Raw genomic sequence first — 22,106 nt, 5'->3', positions numbered from 1 at the left:
CCCAGGGGATTGGAGAATAGCCAATGTTGTTCCTTTGTTTAAGAAGGGTAGCAAGAATAATCCAGGTAATTACAAGCCAGTGAGCCTTACATCAGTGGTAGCAAAATTATTAGAGAGGATTCTTTGAGACAAGATTTATTCCCATTTGGAAATAAGTGGACGTATTAGTGAGAGGCAACGTGGTTTTGTGAAGGGAAGGTCATGTCTCACGAACTTGATCTAGTTTTTTGAGGAAGTGACAGTGCTGATTGCTGAGGGTAGGGCATGGATGTTGTCTACGTGGACTTCAGTAAGGCCTTTGACAGGGTCCCTCATGGCATACTGGTGCAGAAGGTGATGTCGCATGGGATCAGAAGTAAGCTGGCAAGCTGGATACAAAACTGGCTCGGTCAAAGAAGTCATGATGTGGAGATGCCGGCGTTGGACTGGGGTAAACACAGTAAGAAGTCTCACAACACCAGGTTTAAGTCCAACCAATTTATTTGATAGTAAACTCACAAGCTTTCGGGGTTTGTCCCTTCGTCAGGTGAATGGAGAGTTCTGGCCTCAGACAGAGCATATAACAACACACACAGTTTACAGATTACAGATTAGAATGTGAGTCTTTACAACTAACCTGCTATTCAAGTCTTAAAGATGCCGACAATGTGAGTGGAAAGAGCATTATGCATAGGTTAAAGAGATGTGTATTGTCTCCAGACAGTACAGTAAGTGAGGTTTTGCAAACCCAGGCAAGTCATGGGGGTTACAGATAGTGCGACATGAACCCAAGATCCTGGTTGAGACCGTCCTCGTGTGCAGAACTTGGCTATCAGTCTCTGCTCAGTGCCTCTGCGCCGTCGTGTGTCGTGAAGGCCGCCTTGGAGAACGCTTTCCCGAAGGTCAGAGGCTGAATGCCTATGACCGCTAAAGTGTTTGCCAACAGGAAGGGAATATTATATACTCTGTTATATGCTCTGTCTGAGGCCAGAACACTCCATTCATCTGACAAAGGGACAAAACCTGAAAGCTTGTGAGTTTACGATCAAATAAATTGTTTGGACTTAAACCTGGTGTTGTCAGACTTACTCAGTCAAAGAAGACTGAGGGTAGCAGTGGAAGAGTGTGTTTTTGAATGGAGGGCTGCGACAAGTGGTGTTCTTCAGGGAACAGTGCTGGGTCCTTCGATGTTTGTAATAATTATAAATGATTTGGAGGAAAATGTAACTGGATTGATTAGTAAGTTTGCGGACGACACAAAGATTGGTGGACTTGCGGATAGCGATTGAGGATCATCAGAGGATATAGCAGGATATAGATCAGTTGAAGATTTGGGTGGAGAGATGGCAGATGCAGTTTAATCCAGACAAATGGGAGATATGCATTTCGGAAGGTCTAATACTGAGGAAATATATAGTAAATAGCAGAACCCTTAGGAGTATTGATAGGCAAAGGGATCTGGGTGTACAGATACACAGGTCACTGAAAGTGGCAATGCAGGTGGAGAAGGTAGTCAAGAAGGCATATGGCATGCATGCCTTCATCGGCTGGGGTACTGAGTTCAAAAATTTTCAAGTCATGTTGACGCTGTATAGAACCTTATTGAGGCTGCACTTGGAATATAGTATTCAATTCTGGTTGCCACACTACCAGAAGGTTGTGGAGGCTTTAGCGAGGGTACAGAAAAGATTTACCAGGATGTTGCCCAGTATGGAGGGCATTAGCTATGAGGAGTGGTTGGAGAAACTTGATTTGTTCTCTCTGGAGCCACGGAGGTTGAGGGGAGACCTGATAAAAGTCTACAAGATTATGAGAGGCATGGACAGAGTGGATAGTCAGAAGCTTTTTCCCAGGGTGGAAGAGTCAATTACTAGGGGCATAGGTTTAAGGTGCAAGGGGCAAGTTTTAAGAGACGTGCGCGGCAGATGTTTTGCACAGAGAGTGGTGGGTGCCTGGAACTCGTCGCAGGGGGAGGTAGTGGAAGCAGATATGGTAATGACTTTTAAGTGGCATCTTGACAAGTACATGAATGAGATGGGAATAGAGGGATATGGTCCCCGGAAGTGTAGGGGTTTTAGTTCAGTCAGGCAGCATGGTTGGTGCAGGCTTGGAGGGCTGAAGGGCCTGTTCCTGTGCTGCAATTTTCTTTGTGCTTTGCTTTTTTGTAAGTAAAGAGGAAGCAAGTAGCTGAAGTGAATATTGGTCCCTTGAAAGATGTGGTTGGGGAGTTAAAGATGGGGAATGCAGAAATGGCTGATGTGTTAAATCAGTATTTTACCTCAGTTTTCATGGTGGAGGAAAATGAGTACTATCTAAACAGTAACAGAAAATGCAGAGGTTACAGAAAGGGAGGAACTTAGAACTATCATTGTCACTAAGGGAAAAGTACTGAGCAAACTGTTGGGATTGAAGACAGGCAAGTTCCCAGGGCCTGATGGCCTACACCTTTGGGTCCTAATGGAAGTAGCATTGGAGATAATGGACCTATTGGTTTCAATATTCCAAAATTCACTGAACGTGGGTAAGATTTCAGTGGATTGGAAAAATGCTAATGTAATGCACTTTTTCAAAAAGGAATGAAGGCAAAATATAGGAAACTATAGGCTAGTTAGTTTAACATCTGTTATTGGGAAATTATGAGGGAAGTGATAATAGGATATTTAGAAAGTCAAAATACAATTCATCAGTCAGCATGGTTTTATGAAGGGTAAATCATGTTTGATTAACTTGCTTGTTCTTCAAAGATGTAACAAGCAAGGTAGATAATTGAGATCCTGTAGATGTAGTATACCTGCACTTCCACTCAGCATTTGATAAGGTGCTGCACAAAAGGCTTATACACAAGGTTAGATAGCATGAGATTAGAAGTAATTTATTAGCTTGGATAGAGGATTGGCCAACCAATAAAAAGGAGATAAAATCAAAATACTGCAGATGCTGGAATCTGAAACAAAAACAGAAAATGCTGGAAAATCTCAGCAGGTCTGACGGCATCTGTGGGGAGAAAGTAGAGCCTATGTGTCGAATCTAGATGATTCTTCATCAGAGCTCAGAAAGCAGAGTCGGGATAAATGGGTCTTTTTGGGTTGACAAAATGTAACTAGTGGAATGCCACAGGGTTCCATCCTCAGAACCCCAACTATTACAATCTATATTAATGACTTGGATGCAGGGATTGTAAGTACCATAGCCAGATTTGCAGATGACACTAAAATAGTTGGAATAGTAAGTTGCGATAATGAAACAAGAAATGTACAAACAAGTTTGGAAAGATTAAGTAAATGGGGCAAAATGTGGCTTTTGTAATTTAACATAGATAAGTGTGGAGTTATCCATTTTGGTAGGAAAAATACAAAGGCAAATCATGATCTAAATGGAGAGAAACTTCAGAGTGCTTCAGCGCAGAGGGACCTGAGTGTCCTTGTGCATAAATTGCAGAAAATCAGCATGCAGGTAGAGCAAGTAATAAGGAAAATTGAATCTTAGTATCTGTTGCTAAAGGAATAGAATATAAAAGTAGTCATGAGTTGCTGCTGCTGTACAAAGCATTAATGAGATCGCACGTAGAATATTGTGCACAGTTTTTGTCCCCTTACTTGAAGAGGGAAGTAGTCGCATTGGAGGCGGCTCAAAGATGGTTCACTGTATTGAATTCAGAGGTAGGAAGTTTGTGTTATGAAGTGAGGTTAGGTAGTTTAGACCTATACTCCTGGCGTTTAGAAGAATGAGAGGAAATCTAATTGAGGTGCACAAGATGGTAGGGATTGACAAAGCAAACGTGGAGAGGATGTTTCCTCTTGTAGGGCAATCTAGAACAAGCAGTCATAGTTTTAGAATAAGGGGTGGCAAATTTAAAATTGAGATGAAGAGAAATCACTTTTCTCTGTTGTGAGTCTGTGGAATTCACTATCACAGAGCGTGGTGAATGCCAGGACATTGAGTAAATTTGAGAAAACTCCTTTACCTTATTAATTATCCTATTAATTGATAAGAATTTGAAAGGCTGTGGTGAACAGGTAGGAAAGTGGAGACGAAGCTGAGATGAGATCAGTCACAATCGTATTACATGGTGGAGCAGGTCGGAAGGACTAAATTGCTTACTCTTGCTCCCAGTTCTTAAATATGTTCATGCAAGCTACCCGATCTCTGGATTAGTTCATCAATGTAAGAGCTGTGGTTTGAATTTCTCTGCAGTATTGATCTTTCTAATTTGTGTTTCATCTTTCTAGGGCCGTAAAGCGGTGAAGCATGGATCACTGCACTCCTGTCAAGAAACAAAGTTAGAGGTTTTTGTAAGTAAAACCAAATACTTAATACGTGCACTTAACAGATGTAGTTGAAGATAACAGTAGTGCCACTGGAGGTGACATAGATATTATTAAGGCATTAACTATTATTTCTAGGTAGCCAACTTTTTTATGTGAACAATATGTATGAGAAGTTTACAACTAATTTTGTCTCAGATTTTCTGGAGATTTGAGTTAGAACTGGAGAACCTGGATGATATTTTCCTTTTGTTTAAACAGCCTCTTGTAAGTGGTGCACGCCACATGGTGCATGTTTTTCTCTCATCGTCCTATCCACGCCTCATCACGATCTACACCTTTTTTCTCCTTGACCCCAATTTTGATGGCTCTTCACAGAAACAAATAATTCTTTCATGTAGATGTAGAGACATCTGACGAAGGAGCAACACTCCGAAAGCTTGTGATTTCAAATAAACCTGTTAGACTATAACCTGATGTCGTGTGACCTCTCATCTTCTTTGATTTTCAATTTAACTGTGATGTCTTTCATACTTCCCAGTTCTCCATCAAACACAACCATGTGTTTCTTTAGAGTTTTTGAGGTCCGCTTCTCCACTAGTCATCAGGTTGGCATCAGCCCAGCTTAGTTGAAACTTTTCCAACCGTGTTCAATCCATCAATACTAGACAATAGCCATTTGCTATATGTGGAAACAAATCTGTTTGTCCATTGTTATGCATGGACTTCAGTGTGATCCTTCAATGGAATTGCTTCACCTGTCTAACGTTTAACACTACTCTTGAAATCTTCAAGGCAATATGTCTGAATTTTTCCTTATATATAATCTCTGGCACCAGCGAGACTGCTGCCCCAGTGTCAATTTCCATCTCACTGGCTTTCTACCCAGCAGTGGAATGATCCAGTATCTATTTGTAGCATCAACAATGGCGAGTACATTGAGATAATGCACCCTCAGACTAAGAGTTGCTTTGTTTCTTAACTCTTTTGCGCAGTATGAACACTTTTATTTGGCTTTGTATTTTTCAGGCTTCCTATTATTTTTATTTATAGCTTATGTTTTCTTCTAGCAGGCATGCTCTTTGCTCTTTTTTCCTCCACAGGTTCTGCATAATATGTCCTTATGCCAGCACTCTACAGCCGAGTGCCCTGGCTTTTCACATCGATGATGTGTCCGAGATTCAAAATTCTTGGGTGTTGATTCAACCGATGTTTTGTGTATTCGAGTACACAAGCTCAGTTACTGAGTTTCTTTTTCAGCCAGCTCCATCGAAACAGCAACTTCCATGGCATTTTTCAGAGTGAGGCCAATCTCAGTTAGTAAGCATTCCTATATTGCTTCACTTTACAGACCGTGGACAAATCTGTCCCAAATTGTGTCATTCAGCATATCACTGAACACTCAATATTCTGCAAGTCATTTTAACACAGCCATGAGTTGCACGATTTATTCCCCCTCTTGATATCTTTTGTGGAATCTGCAATCATCAAAGGCTTGTAATGTGCTTGTAAAATATCTGCAGTTTATGTGTTTTAATGCTTGGCCTCTCTGGTTGCACTAAACTTGAAGAGATTAAATATTTTTCCCCCCATCATGCTCAGGAACATAAGTGCCCTAATAGCTCCTGCTATTCTGTTTGTCTGCATGGAAGTCAAAATGCTCAGTATGGGAGCTCCATTGCTTCCACATTTTCATCAAGAGGTCCTGCCAAAATCTCCTGACGTTTTCTTACTAATGAAGCTTCCCCTTGGACACATTTTGCAGCATATTTCCTGTAGCTACCTTGAGTCTTTTTTCTTTTAAACAAGGCAACAGTTTGAGCTTTCTGCTTATTTGAAAATACACCCAGCCCTCTAATTGCTCTGTGGAAGGTCATTCCTCACATGCACTTAGCCCGTTATGCCCAGAGCACATGTGGTGAATTTGTCTTCTAAAATTTTTCCCAACTTTTTTCAGTAATTTTCCTCCCATCTGGTGACTAGGAAGCACCATTTGAAGTCCTCGTTGCCAGTTTTTATGTTGTATGTTGGGAAGTTGATGCCAGGAGGTATGGAGGATTTAAAAATAACAGAGCTTTATTTAGAGTGGTATTCACTACATAGCTGCCGTTTCCTTCTGGTAATTTCTCGTGCTTGTGATGTCACTTCCAGTGAATATATGAATATACTAAGTATGCAGTGCTCAATGCAGCCACTAAAAGTCACTATTAACACATCGTATAGACTAGTGATTCTGAGAGAAAATATTTCCCCTCATCTTCGTCTTAAGAGGAAGATTTCTTGCTCTTAAACCGTTTCCCTTAGTTCTAGTCTGTCTGGCAAGCAGAAGATTCGTCCTTGTAACCACCCAATCAAATCCTGTCAGAATCTTGCATTTCAATAAGATCACCGTTCATTCTTCTTAACTTCAGTGGGTATAAGCCATTCGTTCAGGATATGTGACTGAGTAACCATTACTGTAACATTAGCACAAATACAAACGATTGATTGTTTAAATGGGCATTTAGCCAAACCAAAAGAGCACCATAATGTGCAGTGTTTTTTTTCCTTTCAGAACATTACAAACAGTGTATTCCAGTCACCACTACGTGTTGAAATTCTTCATTCGACTGTGGTGTCTCATCAGACATTTGCTTTACGTCTTCTGTCATGGCTCAACCAAGTTATCAGCCGCTCAGGCAAGTGCAGAGCTTGTTTTACTCTTTTGCTTAAATAGATTTATTTTACATGCACTGAAATTGATTAAGTAGAAGGCATTTGTGAGATATGATCAAATTGTATTGTTGACATTGTTTCTTCTTTCATACATGTAAACTTTAAATGCTGTTTTGTACTTGCATCTGTGTCATCTTGATAAGCCCTGCTGTTGATGGGACTAAGACTGGGCAGAGCTTTCCAAGTGTAACTGCAATAAGGAGTACGATATCCTTTTTGCATTGTAGTGCCTTTAAGGACTTGTTTGGCCTCCCAGAGCCCTATTCAACTGCTTGTAAATGCTAAGTAATTTGACAATGATCTTCAGGTCCCTGGCCTTTAATGTTGTGTGCCCTATTATTTTATATAAATTGCCAAATCCTGAACACATTTCTGTGTGATATGCAACTTGTGCATCAAGTTGTTAATGCCCTCACTCAGTTCTTTTATAATGAAGATCAGCACTAGTCCCAATGTATCATCCTGCGTGACTCTGATCACTCCTTGTACATCTACTCCTGTTGGTAAGTCCCTTCTGCATGTGAGCCTGGAGCCAGTAATTATTTAGCCACTAGGCCCAAGTTTTGTTTTGATAGCTCTTGTGGCACTTTACTAAATAACATATTATTGGATTTCTGTCATTGACTAATTTGGTTTCTTCCTCAAACAGTTCAATCATGTTGGAGAAATATTTTCTAATAACTGCTAAATTTGTAAGTCACATTCCTTATATTATCCCCCTTTTTGTTCTATGGCTGACATCAAACTAACAGGTCAAGTGATGGGGACTGATGTCTTGAGCTTCTGAAATATTGTATTTCTTCATCCATTGAAACATTTATGTTAGCTATGGTTCACATAAGACATTGCCACTCCAAAGGTAAATGTATTCAAAATTCATGACATGGTGTCACAATTCTTGGTTAGAACAAATCTGTGTTGTTAACTTTGAGTTTGAGTGGACACAAACTGATTTTCCTTCTTTTTGTACAGCTGGCTTACGTCAGATTTTCTGTGAGGTGGTGCTTAACCAAGAACCAGAGTCTGATCAGCCTTGCCTGATCAGCAAATTAATGTTGGCTGATGCCAAACTCTGGAAAGGTGAGTAACTTCATACTCAACCAGTTGTGTCAGCATCTAGCCCAATTCCTATTGATCTGGCAAAAGAGGCCTACAACTGTTTTTCCTGAAGTTTTTCTACCTTCTTAAGGTAAAACTCAAATGTGGTAAATGTTTTTGATTTCCTGAGGTGCAATAATCAGAAAATTATTGGCATTTTTTTAAATCATGTTGGTTTCCAGTAATGGGTTCTCCATTTAATTGAGAAATATCCCTGTGCTCAAGTCCTCATTAATCCTGCACTGCTAACTTGACAACTCTCAAATGCTGTTTGACTATAGTTTTTTTTGTACTTAATTTCTGGATTCTGCTAGAAAGAGCAGTGAGTGGGACTAATTGGATATTTCTTACAGCACAAGGGACCAAATCATTCCTATGCTTAATATTCTTTGATTTGAAGGTTTGAGTTGCAAAAAGATGAAGTCCCTGACAGTGCTTTGTTGGAAATTTTATGGGTAGCATCCTCTTCATTACTCCCCAACCCATTTAGAGTCATAGAGGTTTACAGCATGGAAACAGGCCCTTCGGCCCAACTTGTCTACGCCGTCCTTTTTTTTAAAACCCCTAAACTAATCCCAATTGCCTGCATTTGGCCATATCCCTCTACACCCATCGTTCCCATGTAACTATCTAAATACTTTTTAAAAGATAAAATTGCACCTGCCTCTACTACTACCTCTGGCAGCTTGTTCCAGACACTCACCACCCTCTGTGTGAAAAAATTGCCCCTCTGGACACTTTTGTATCTCTCCCCTCTCACCTTAAACCTATGCGCTCTAGTTTTAGTCTTCTCTACCTTTGGGAAAAGGTATTGACTATCTACCTTGCCTATGCCCCTCATTATTTTATAGACCTGTATAAGGTCACCCTCAGCCTCCTACACTCCAGAGAAAAAGGTCGCAATCTATTCAGCCTCTCCTTATAACTCAATCCATCAAATCCTGATAGCATCCTAATAAATCTTTTCTGCATTCTTTCTAGTTTAATAATATCCTTTCTATAATAGAATGACCAAAATTGCACACAGTATTCCAAGTTTGGCCGTACCAATGTCTTGTACAACTTTAACAAGACGTCCCAATTCCTGTATTCAGTGTTCTGACCCATGAAACCAAGGATGCCGAATACCTTCTTCACCACTCTGTCCACCTGTGACTCCACTTTCAAGAAGCTATGAAAATGTACCCCTAGACCTCTTTGTTCTGTAAGTCTCCCCAACGCCCTATCATTAACTGAATAAATCCTTCCTGGTTCAGTCTACCAAAATGCATTACCTCGCGTTTGTCTAAATTAAACTCCATCTGCCTTTCTTCAGCCCGTTGGCCCAATTGATCAAGATCCCGCTGCAATTGGCAATAACCTTCCTTGCTGTCCACTATGCCACCTATCTTGGTGTCATCTGCAAACTTACTAACCATGCCCCCTATATTCTCTTCCAAATCATTAATATAAATGGCAAATAACAGTGGGCCCAGCATTGATCCCTGAGGCACACCGCTGGTCACAGGCCTCCAGTTTGAGAAACAACCCTCTACAACCACCGAAGCCAATTTTGTATCCATTTAGATACCTCATCCTGGATCCCGTGAGATTTAACTTTATGCAACAACTTACCGTGCGGTACTTTGTCAAAGGCCTTGCTAAAGTCCACGTTGATAGCATCAACTGGACTTCCCTCATCTACCTTCTTGGTTACCCCTTCAAATAACTCAATTAATTTTGTGAGATACTTCAAAATACCTTCCAACAATTTACCCATCACAGATGTGAGGCTCACTGGCCTTTTGTTCTCAGGCTTTTCCCTGCAGCCCTTTTTAAACAAAGCACAATATTTGCCACTCTCCAATCTTCAGGCACCTTACCCATGACTGTTGATTCAAATATTTCAGCTGGGGCACCCACAATTTCCTCCCTAGCCTCCCACAATATCCTGGGATATACCTCATCAGGTCCCGCAGATTTATCTACCTTGATGCGCTTTAAGAGTTAAAGCACCACCTTCTCTTTAATATGTACACTCCTCAAGACATCAATATTTATTTCCCCAAGTTCCCTAACATCCATGTTTTTCTCAATACTAAATACTGATGTGAAATATTCATTTAGGATATCACCCATCTCTTGTGGATCCGCACATAGATCATCTTGTTGATCCTTAATAGGCCTGACTCTCTTCCTTGTTACTCTTTGCCCCTTTCATGTTTGAAGACGCTCTTTGTATTCTCCCTTGCCTTATCTGCCAAACAATTTCATGTTCCCTTTTTGCCCTCCTGATTTCTCTCTTTAACTCTACTCCTACACTTGCATACTCTTTAACTCTACTCCTACACTCGCATACTCTTTAACTCTACTCCTACACTCGCATACTCTTTAAGAGATTTACTTGATCCCAGCTGCCTGTGCACATTATGTGCGTCCTTCCTCTTGACCAGGGCTTGACTTAGTAAAGGAAATTTTAGGAGAAATAACTTAAAGCTTGGTTAAAGAGATGGGTTTTGAGGAGGGGTGTGGCGAGACAAAGGTATGAGAAGGAACTCCGGAATGTAAGGAGCTAGCTAGCTGAAGAAATAATTGGCAGTATTTAGGGTGGAGGAAAGAGGGATGCATAAGAAGAATGAGGGTCTGGAATTACAAAGTTACATTGCTTTTTAAAAGATAATTTGCTTTCCTTTTTAACTAACTTTTGTGTAATCTGGATTGCATGAAATGGCTTCAGATTGGTTGGGCCTTCATGAGTTCTGTAAAGGCTAAGGAATATGAAGTACACTTTCCATTTTCTTCATGAATTCATGTAGGGTAGAATCGTAGTGCTGCTATGGTCAGAATCCTATGTGGCAATACAGGCCAACCCTGTATCATTCTCTTCTGATACATGGCACGTATTTTGCAGTTGGTTTATCCCACTGTTGTAAATCATTCAGCCTATGACTACAGATGTGAATTTGTAGTCGGTAGCTGCAAGATGTCAGCATTGTCACTGCTACAGAACGCACAAGAGTGAAAATATGAAGTGTCTTAACACTATGGACTTAACCAAGGAACAATCAGCATAAGTATGCATTCTTTTTTAAATATAGGAGCGTGCAAGGTCTTCCATGAACTAATAGTATGCAGTTTGCTGATGGAAACTGAATACAAGAGGCTCTTTGCTATTGAATTCATCACTGTAAGTGCTTATATTGTCCTGGTTACAGCTCAACATTGATTAAAATTTGGCAGCAGACTTCTCTTCCCAAAACCCCTGAATTGGAAAGTGATGTTTTAGGTTACAGGTTAGAGATCAAAAAATAAATGTCAAGTGGAGATCAAAGAAATCAGTAGTAAAGTAAATGTACTGTATGTTAGGCAAGTTAATTGTGGGAAATCCTTGAAATTACCTTTAAAATTATGCAGGGATTCAATAGGGTCAATTTAGAGAGAAGGTGTTTCCACTTGTGGGAGTGTGCAAAACTTGGGGCTGTTAATGTAAGATAGCCTTTAAGACTACCCAATAACTCCAATAAGGTATTCAAGAGAAACTTCCTTACCTGGCCAATTGATGAGAATGTGGAATTTGCTACTGCAAGGATTTGTTGAAACAAGTAATATAGATAACATAGATACATGAGGGAGAAAGAAATAGGATATGCAGAGGGGTGGGAGAACTCAGAACAAGGGTGCTTAACCTGAAAATTAGAATTAGGTTGTTCATGGATAATTTCACTAAACAAATCACACAAAGGATAGGAGAAATCTAAAATTTGTTCCACCAAAAAGCTTTTGAAGCTGAGGTTATTGGAAAATTTCAAAACCAAAGTTAATAGATTTATGTCAAGTTATTACGGATTATGGAACCAAGATGGTATTTAGAGTTGAGGTATTATACAATATATAATAACATATACAAAATATTCATTTAGTATCTTGAGCTTGGAGGGCCAAAGGGCTGTTCCTGTGCTGTATTGTTCTTTAATCTTACAAAGAAAAGAATAACCATGATCTAATTGAATGATATAACAGGCTTGTGAGGCTGAATAACCTATTCCTGTTCCTCTAGGTTTCGATGAATTAGATAGCAACATCTTGGTAGAATGTAGGTACGAGCATAGACCAGTTTGACGTAATGATCTATCCTTGATGATGTAATTATACCATTGGATTGAGTATTAATGAAGAAACAAATGAACTGTAATAAACGAAATGCAGTAATTCTGGGGGAGCTTTAATCTTCGTCTAGACTGTACAAATGGAGAGATGGTGGTGTAGTGGTTTTAGTGGCAACTTCGTGCAGCAGCCATAGAACCATAGAAAATTTACAGCTCAGAAACAGGCCTTTTGGTACTTCTTGTCTGTGCCGAACCATTTTTTGCCTAGTCCCACTGACCTGCACTTGGACCATATCCCTCCACACCCCTCTCATCCACGTACCTGTCCAAGTTTTTCTTAAATGTTAAAAGTGACCCTGCATTTACCACTTTATCCAGCAGCTCATTCCACACTCCCACCACTCTCTGCATGAAGAACCCCACCCCCCGCCACTGAAGTTTCCTATAGTCCAGTTGAAAGGGAATGACGATCTCTTTGTTCTCAATAGCATTACAAGCAACTGCAACTCGAGTTTGTGGAGGATGATCGTGATCGGAACTTATCTGTAACTTCACAGTCTGTTCAAATATTCACCGTTCCAACACTGGTAAGTGGAACGAGTACAATGCATTCCTTTCCAAAAACAGATGGGAAGTGTTGCGGTATAAGCAAAATTCCATGAAACATATTTGCGATGACAAGCAGTGTGATATTTGGGCTATTGATTGAGCAGCTTGGTAATCAATAATATCATATTACTGGCCCTAGCTTTATCTGAAAGAATGAGGCAATTACAACAAGCTAGGTGGCATAAGTATAAATAAGTTTGATCTAATAGCCATTTCAGACACATGATTACATGGTGAATATTCAAGGGTATTTGTCATTTCAGGAAGTCAGAAAAATGGAAAAAGGCTGGGTTGGTGTGGGTAGCCTGACAATATAGGATGATATAAGGACAGTGAGGAAGGATCATGGCACATACTGAAGCAAAATATTCATTTAGTATCTTGCTCATTTCCTCTTTAGTGAGGCCTCATTTAAAATATTGTATACAATTCTGGTTGCCACACTACCAGCAGGATGCGGATGTCTTGGTGAGGGTACGAAAGATGCTTACCAGGATATTACCTGGTCTGGAGGATTTTGGCTATGATGAGAAGTTGATGAAACTTGGTCTGTTCTCACTGGAATAACAGATGTTTAAAGGTGATTTGATAGAGGTTTACAAGATTGAATGGCATGGACACAATGGATAGTCGATGCTCTTTCCTAGGATAGAAAAGTCAAGTACTATGGGACATAGATTTAAGGTGCCTGAGGAAAAGTTTAGAGGCATGTTTTTCACACAGTGGGTGGTGAATGTCTGGAATGCTCTGCCTGGGGAGGTGTTGGGAGCAGGTATGATAGCGGCATTTAAGGAGCGATTAGATGAATACATGAATGGGATGGGGGTGGAAAGATATGGGCTCCGTAAGTGCATACAGTTTTAGTTTAGGCAGGCATCATGATCCGCGCAGGCTTAGAGGGCCAAAGGGCCTATTCCTGTGCTGCACTGTTCTTTGTTCTTTATATTCTATTTGTCTTCACAGTAGAAGACCCCAAGAAATCCACAGAAATGGCAGGAAACCAAGGGTCTGATGGGATTGAGGAATTTATAGAAATTTGTATTTTTTCCTTTACTAATATTAGAAAAATTATAGGATTAAAAACTGATTCATTTAATATCTTGCCCAGTTCCTCCTTGGAAAAACTGGCAACATATATCCTTGGGTTCGAAAAGAGATGGTTGAAGTGATGGTGGATGTACTGGTTGTGACCTTCCAAAATTTCCTAGATTCTAGAATGATCCAAATGGTTAGGAGGTCGGATATGTAACGCTGCTATTCAAGGAAGAGGAGAGAGCAAACAAAGAATTATAGGCAAGTTAGGCTGACATCAACGTTAGGGAAAATGCTAGAATCTTAATATGGAAGTAATGAGGAATTTAGAAATTCATAATATCAAGCAGGCACGCAGGTTTTCCAAAAAAAAATTAACTAATCTTAGTTTTTAAAGAATGGTCCTAGCAGGATAAATAAAAAGGAACCCACAGATGTATATTTGGATTTTCTTAACGCATTCAGTAACATGTTGCATTAAATGTTGATACACAAGATCAAGGCTCATGGGATTTGGGATAATACATGAGCAGTGATGGAGGATTTAATAAAGGACAGAAAGCAGAGAGTAAGGGAACACTGGACCCTTTTCAGGTTGTCTAGCTGTTAACTGGTCGGTTCTGCAAGGATCAATATTGGTACCTCAGCTATTGATAATCTTTATCAATGAGAAAGATGAATGGACCGAGTATTTGTTCAGGTTTGCTAATGATACGAAGCTAGGTGAGAATTGGCTGTCAAGCAGTTAATATAGTTAACTAATATAGTTAAGTGAATGGACAAGAATTGGCAGATGGAATTATAATGTTGAGAAATTGAGGTTATTCATTTTGGTAGAAAGGAGAGAAAACAGAATATTTTTAAAATGGTAGTAAACTATTCAAGTTTCACTGTTGATGTTCAGCTGGATTTGGATGTCCTTGCACACAAAACACAAAGTTAACTTGAAGGTATAGCAAACAGTTAAGAAGGCGAGTTATGTCGCCATAATTGCAAGGGGGTTGGAATACAGGAATAAGGAAGTTTTGTTACAAGGCTTTGGTGAGACCATAACCTAGAGTACGATGAACAATTTTTGTCTCTATGCTTGTCTAGATGTGGTGCAACAGAGATTTGGTTTGAAAGACTGATTCCTGGGATGACAGATTTGTCCTGTATGGAGTGCCTGAAAAAATTGACCCATATTCTCTGCCTTTTTTTTGAAAAAAGAGAAGTAATATAATTGAAAGAAATAAGATTCTGAGAGGATTTTACAGGGTAGATGCTAAAAAGCTATTTTTCTTGGGTGGGAAGCTTAGAATTAGAGGACACTGTCTCAGGATAAGGGGTTGTCCCTGAGGTGACAAGAAATTTCCATTTCATAGAGTTTTGGAAAACTTTGGAATTCTATATCCCTAAGGTGCTCTTGATGCGTAATTGTTGAGTAAAATTAAGGTGAGATTGATAGACTTTTGGACTATAAGGGAATTGACTGGTTGAATGGGGAAGTGGATTTAAGGTTGAAGACCAGCCATGATCTTTTTGATTGTCAGAGAAGGCTGCATAGCCTACTCCTGCTTTTATTTGTTATGTTCTTAAATTCTTTGGTTTCTCCTCAGTTATAAGAACATAAGAAATAGGAGCAGGAGTAGGCCGTCTAGCCCCTCGAGCTTGCTCCGCCATTCAATAATATCATGGCTGATCTGATAGTGATTCAGTTCCACTTGCCCATCTGCTCCCCATAGTTCTTAATTCCCTTATTGGTTAAAAATCTATCTGTGACTTAAACACATATAATGAGGTAGCCTCTACTGCTTCAATGGGCAGAGAATTCCAAAGATTCACTACCCTCTGGGAGAAGAAGTTCCTCCTCAACTCTGTTCTAAATTGACTCCTCTGTATTTTGAGGCTGTGCCCCCTAATTCTTGTTTCCATTCTAATTGGAAATAACCTTGCTGCTTCTACCCTGTCTAGCCCCTATTATAGATAATATGTACATATTATCCAGGATGAACTGTGAAAGTTCGGATTTAATTTATTTTTCTCATCGCCACTTGAATGAACGTTACAGTAAGTTTTTAATTTTTGTCAGGCTCGTCATCTGATTGAAGAACATGATGCTCTAAAAATCATTATTGAAACAATAATCGAGCTGATGTCTGAGCATATGGATAATGGCAAGCTTCATTTTCAGAGTTATTCCCATGAGAAATTGTTCAGGAAACAATTGGTATTGTATGACCTCAAGTAAGTGTGTCTTCAGATTCCAGATTGCAAACAAGGTTTACCAGCAATTGGATATTTATGATCATTGTATATGCGAAAAGCAGCATAACAAAGTGGCAGTTTTCATTTCTAATTTGTGCTTTGTAAAGAACAGGTTTTTCTTCTGTACAGGAGTCTTTGCTAAAGGTTATTCTCTCCAAGCATGCTAATGCAATCTTTTTATTGACTTGTGTTGTATTTTGTTTTTTCTGACTGGGAACTCAATACAATGGTTTGGAAGTGCATTGGTAGTTGCACCCGACGCTGCAGCCATTTCTGATTATTCAGCTGCTCTCAAAAGAAGAAGACAAGAAGAAACTTTTCCCCTTGGTGGAGGAATCAATGAATAGGGTCCATAGATTTAAGCTAAGGGGCAGGAGATTTGGAGGGGATGTGAGGATAATCTTTTTCACCCAAAGGGTGGTGGGAATCTGGAACTCACTGCCTGAAAGGATGGTGGAGACAGACACCCTCATAACATTTAAGAAGTATTTAGCCTTGAATGCTTTGGCATCATAAGGGAATTAAATTGTACACAGTTCTTCAGGTGTGGTCTCACCAAGACCCAATTGCAGTATTTATTGTATTACAATCCCTTTGGAATAAAGGTTAACATATGTCTGCAAAAGTGATTGCTTTTACTTTCCTTACAAACGTGCTGCATTCCGAAGTAGTCAATGGCATATGAAGTGGCTTTGAGGTATGGAACAGAGTGCTATGTAAACCACGTTCTTCTTTTGACCAACCTCAAACTGAGGAAATGACTTGTTGTTAACCATTTCCACGGAGTATTTTTGGGAAATTAGATCAGAAGTTGCAAGCTCCACGGATAGGACAGAACCTCCTAGTGTTGTCCAGCTCCTAAAAACAGTGTGAAAGAGAACTTTGAGACAGATTGCTCACGTGTTGAAGTGTAGCCATCATTTTAATGTAGGAAATGCAACAGCCAATCCGTACACAGTACAAAACAGCATTGTTATGACCAGATAATCTAATTGTCACATTGGAGAAATATTGGCCCGGACACCAAGGAGATTCTTCAAATCGTGCAATGATTCAGAACCCTTTGTGTGAAGAAGTTCCTTCTCAACTCAGTCCTAAATCTCCTTCCCCTTATTTTGAGGCCATGCCTCCTAGTTCTAGTTTCACGTGCCAGTAGAAACAAGTTCCCTGTTTCTATCCTATCTCTTTCTTTCATAGTCTTATGTTTCAAACCTCCCTTCATTCTTCTGAAATCCAATGAGTAAAGCCCTAGTCTACTCATCTCTCCTCGTAAGCCAACTCTCTCAATTCCAGAATCAACCTAGTGAATCTTCTCTGCATCCCCTCCAGTGCCAGGATATCCTTTCTCAAGTAAGGAGACCAAAACTTTACGCAGTACTCCAGGTGTGGCTCACTAGTGCCTTATACAGCTGCAACATAACCTCACTGGTTTTAAACTCCACCCCTCCACCAGTGAAGGACAACATTCCATTTGCCTTCTTAATTACTTGCTGCATCTACAAACTAACTTCTTGTGATTCCTGCACAAGGACACCCAGATCCTGCTGCACAACAGCATGCTGCAGTTTTTTACCATTTAAATAATAGTGCATTTTCCTGTTTTTCCTATCAAAATGGATGATGACCTTACGTTTACCAACATTGTACTCCATCTGCCAGACCTTTGCCTACTCGCTTACACTATCCCTTTGCAGATTTTCAGTGTCCTCTGCACACTTTGCTCTACCATTCATCTTAAGTGTCATCTGCGAATTTTGACACACTATACTTGATCCCCAAGTCCAAATCATCTGCATAAATCATAAACAATTGCAGCCCCAACACTCCTGAGGCCAACCAGAAAAACACCCATTTATTCCCACTCTATGCTTTCTGTTAGTTAACCAATTCTCTATCCATGCTAATACATAGAAGAAAGGCTAATTCTCCAATCAGTGCCCAGTATCATTTGCATAGTTTTTACAAGTTCTGAAGGTCAGTGTAACTTGAAGATGATTCAAAAACAATTGATTTGGTGGATGCAGTTACTTCATAGGCCCATCAGTGACTTTCACTGCAGCATGGCAGAATGTGACTTGGCGCAAGTAATTTCTGCAGTTCAAGAGCTAGATCATTGGCCTGGTCAGTTCAAAGTTGCTGCTCGATTGATAGGTTGAGACCAATAGCATTGGTATATTGAAGAAGAAACTAAATGTACTGATCAGAGAGAGTAGACTGGAAGGTAGGGTGATATGGTGAAATGAAGCAAGTGGGGAGGTGTCTCAGGTGGACAATAAACATTATAACAAACAGCTTGGCTGAAAGGCCTGTTGTGCATTCTTTAAGAAGTACTGCATTGTTTCTTCCTTATTTACCATCATTTCTTCTCCACAGTAGTGCACTTTGTCTTTGCAGGTATCTTTTGATCAGCAAACCACCTCTGTGGACGGAAAGGCAGAGGGAACATTTCCTTGAAGGTTTTAAAACTTTTTTGAGGCTCTTAAAATCTATGCAGGTAAGTAACTTTGAAAGGTTAATTGGACAGTTTTTATTGTTGCAGATGTTATGAAGTTATTAATTAGCACTGAAAGGAAGTGTTATTTGATGTAAACAATTCTCACTAAAATGTTTATCAAGGTTACTGGACAGATGTTCAATATTTTGCATTCCTGTTACAAGAAATTACCATTCAGTGCTGATAGTCTTATCAATCTTGATGAGCTGCAAAAGTGGTAATTATTTTGGGACAAGTTTGCAGGATTTAAGTTTCTCATTCTTGCTTTCAGTTCTCTCCATGACCAACACCTTCCTTATCTCTGTGACCTCCTGTTGTAGCCCTTTGAGATATTTAAAGAACAGGAGGTAAGGGAAGAGGGGGAGTTGCATTTTTGGTTAGGGAGAACATCACAGTAGTACTGGAGGGGATATATCTGAGTATTCGCCCCTAAGCCTATATGGGTGCAGCTGAAAAATAAGAAGGGAGCGATCACTTTGATAGCATTGTACTGTGGGCGCCCAAATAGTCAATAGGAAATTGAGGAGCAAATGTGAGGGGAATACAGATAGCTACAAGAAAAATATGGTGGTAATAGTAGGGGACTTTAACTTTCCCAACATTAATTGGGACAGCTACAGCATTAAGGGTGTGGAGAGAAATTTGTTGAATGTATTCAGGAGGAATTTCTTATTCAGTATGTGGATGGCTCAACTAGAGAGGGGGGAAACTTGACGTCCTCTTGGGAAATAAGAAAGGGCAAGTGACAGAAGTGTTAGTGAGAGATCACTTTGGGACCATTGACCATAATTCTATTAGTTTTAAGATAGCTACGTAGAATGATAGGTCTGCCCAAAAATAACAATTCTAAACTGCGGCAAGATCAATTTTGATGGTATTAGACAGGATCTTTGAAAAGTTAATTGAGGGAGTCTATTGGCAGACGAAGGGATGTTTGGTAAGTGTGAGGCTTACCCAGCACTCAGGCTAAGCACATCCTTCTTAGAGTAATGGGCAAGGCTGATAGAAGTAGGGAGTCCTGGGTGACTCAGGATATTGAGGTCTGGTCAAAAAGGAGGAGGAGGCACGTGACATACATAGACAGCTGGAATCAAGTGGATCCCTTGAAGAGTAGAGAGGGTATAGAAGTAGAGTTAAGAGAGAAATCAGGAGGGCAAAAAGGGAACATGAGATTGCTTTGGCAGATAAGGCAAAGGAGAATCCAAAGAGCTTCTACAAATATATGAAGAGCAAAAGAGTAACTAGGGAGAGAGTAGGGCCTCTTAAGGTCATCTATGCAGATCTACAGGGGATGGGTGAGATCCTAAATGAATATTTCTCATCGTATTTACTGTTGAGAAAGGCATGAATGTTAGGGAACTTGGGAAAATAAATAATGATGTCTTGAGGAATGTACATATTACAGAGAAGGAGGTGCTGGAAATCTTAAAGTGCATTAAGGTAGATAAATCCCAGGACCTGATGAAATGTATCCCAGGACTTGTGGGAAACTAGGGAGGAAATTGTGGGTCCCCTAGCAGAAATATTTGAATCAACAATAGCCACAGGTTAGACACCCGAAGATTGGAGGGTGGTGAATCATAGAATCCCTGCAGTGCAGAAGGAGGCCATTCCACCCATCGAATCTATACCGACCACAATCCCAACCAGGCCCTATTCCCGTAACCCCACATATTTACGTTGTTAACCCCCCTGACGCTAGGGTCAATTCAGCATGACCGATCAGCTTAACCCACACATCTTTGGACTGTGGGAAGAAACCTGAGCACCCGGAGGAAACCCACAGAGACAAGGGGAGAACGTGCAAACTCCACACAGTGACCTGAGGCTGGAATTGAACCTGGGTCCCTGGCGCTGAGAGGCAGCAATGCTAATCACTTGTGCCATTGCCACAAATGTTGTGCCTTTGTTTAAAAAAGGTTGCAAGGAAAAGCCTGGGAACTACAGGCTGATGAGCCTAACATCTGTAGTGGGTATATTGTTAGAAGGTATTCTGAGAGATAGGATCTACATGAATTTAGGGAGACAAGGACAGATTAGGGACAGTCAGCATGGCTTTGTGAGTGGAAAATCATGTCTCATGAATTTGATTGAGTATTTTGAAGAAGTGACCAAAAAGATAGATGAGGGCAGTGCAGTTGATATTGTCTACATGGACTTTAGCAAGGCCTTTGACAAGGTACTGCATGGTAGGTTGTTACATAGGGTTAAATTTCATAGGATCCAAAGTGAGGTAGCCAACTGAATACAAAATTGGCTTGATGACAAAAGACAAAGAGTGGTTGTTGATGGTTGCTTTTCAAACTGGAGGCCTGTGACCAGTGGTGTGCCTTGGGGATCAGTGCTGGATCCACCGTTATTTACGATGTAGAGATGCCGGTGTTGGCCTGGGATAGACACAGCAAGAAGTCTCTCAACACCAGGTTAAAGCCCAACCAGTTTATTTTATAGTAATCTTACAAGCTTTCGGAAACGGTGTTCCTTCATCAGGTGTGTAGAAGGTTCTGATCAGAGAAGGGCATATAAAGTCACACACCGTTTACAGAATACTGATTAGAATGCAAGTCTTTACAGCTAACCTGCTATTCAAGTCTTAAAGATGCAGACAACGTGAGTGGAGTTAGCATTAGCATAGGTTAAAGAGATGTGTATTGTCTCCAGACAGGACAGAAAGTGAGATTTTACAAGCCCAGGCAAGTTATGGGGGTTACAGACAGTGTGACATGAACCCAAGATCCTGGATGAGGCCGTGCTCATGTGTGCGGAACTTGGCTATCAGTCTCTGCTCAGCGACTCTGCGCTGTCGTGTGTTGTGAAGGCCGCCTTGGAGAACACTTACCCGAAGATCAGAGACCGAATGCCCATGACCGCTGGAGTGTTTGCCAACAGGAAGGGAACAGTCTTGCCTGGTGATTGTCAAGCGATGTTCATTCATCCATTGTCGTAGCGTCTGCATGGTCTGCCCAATGTACCATGCTTCGGGATATCCTTTCCTGCAGCGTATCAGGTAGACAACTTTGGCCGAGTTGCAAGAGTATGTGCCGTGTACCTGGTGGATGGTGTTCTCACGCGAGATGATGTCATCCGTGTTGATGATCTGGCATGTCTTGCAGAGGTTGCTGCACAGGGTTGTGTGGTGTTGTGGTCACTGTTCTCCTGAAGGCTGGGTAGTTTGCTGCGAACAACAGTCTGTTTGAGGTTGTGCGGTTCTTTGAAGGCAAGAAGTGGTGTGTGGCATCATCCACAAGCACCTTAAAACTTACGGAATTATGACCACTGTTCCCAAAATGCTCTCCTACTGAAACTTTGATCACCTGGCCAGGTTCATTCCCCAATACCACATTGAATGTGGCTCCTTCCCAAGTTGGGCTATTTACATAATATTTCAAGAAATTCTCCTGGCCGCTCCTTACAAATTCTACCCTATCCAAGCCTTTGGCAGTAAGCGATTCCCAGTCAATAAAGGGAAAGTTAAAATCACCACCACATCAACCCTGTTGTTTTTGCATCTTTCCAAAATCTGCCTGCATATCTGCTCCTCTATCTCCTGCTAACTGTTGAGAGGCCTGTAAATAAACCCCC

At 40.6% G+C, this 22,106-nt stretch overlaps 1 protein-coding gene across 1 annotated transcript in view; it reads left to right on the top strand.

The window, feature by feature from the left end:
* The window catches only part of ubr1 (ubiquitin protein ligase E3 component n-recognin 1), a 212,293-nt gene that overhangs the window by 62,247 nt on the left and 127,940 nt on the right, over positions 1-22,106 (top strand). The window contains exons 7-13 of the mRNA XM_080202946.1: positions 4,209-4,271; positions 6,799-6,922; positions 7,932-8,039; positions 11,135-11,223; positions 12,631-12,729; positions 15,855-16,009; positions 18,425-18,524. Coding sequence (XP_080059072.1) covers positions 4,209-4,271; positions 6,799-6,922; positions 7,932-8,039; positions 11,135-11,223; positions 12,631-12,729; positions 15,855-16,009; positions 18,425-18,524 — 738 coding nt within the window. The remainder of the gene's footprint in view (positions 1-4,208; positions 4,272-6,798; positions 6,923-7,931; positions 8,040-11,134; positions 11,224-12,630; positions 12,730-15,854; positions 16,010-18,424; positions 18,525-22,106) is intronic.

This window comes from Carcharhinus amblyrhynchos, chromosome 14 (assembly GCF_965287045.1).
Source record: "Carcharhinus amblyrhynchos chromosome 14, sCarAmb.v2.hapA, whole genome shotgun sequence".
NCBI classification, from domain to species: domain Eukaryota; kingdom Metazoa; phylum Chordata; class Chondrichthyes; order Carcharhiniformes; family Carcharhinidae; genus Carcharhinus; species Carcharhinus amblyrhynchos.
This window is presented reverse-complemented; position numbering and strand designations above follow the sequence as displayed.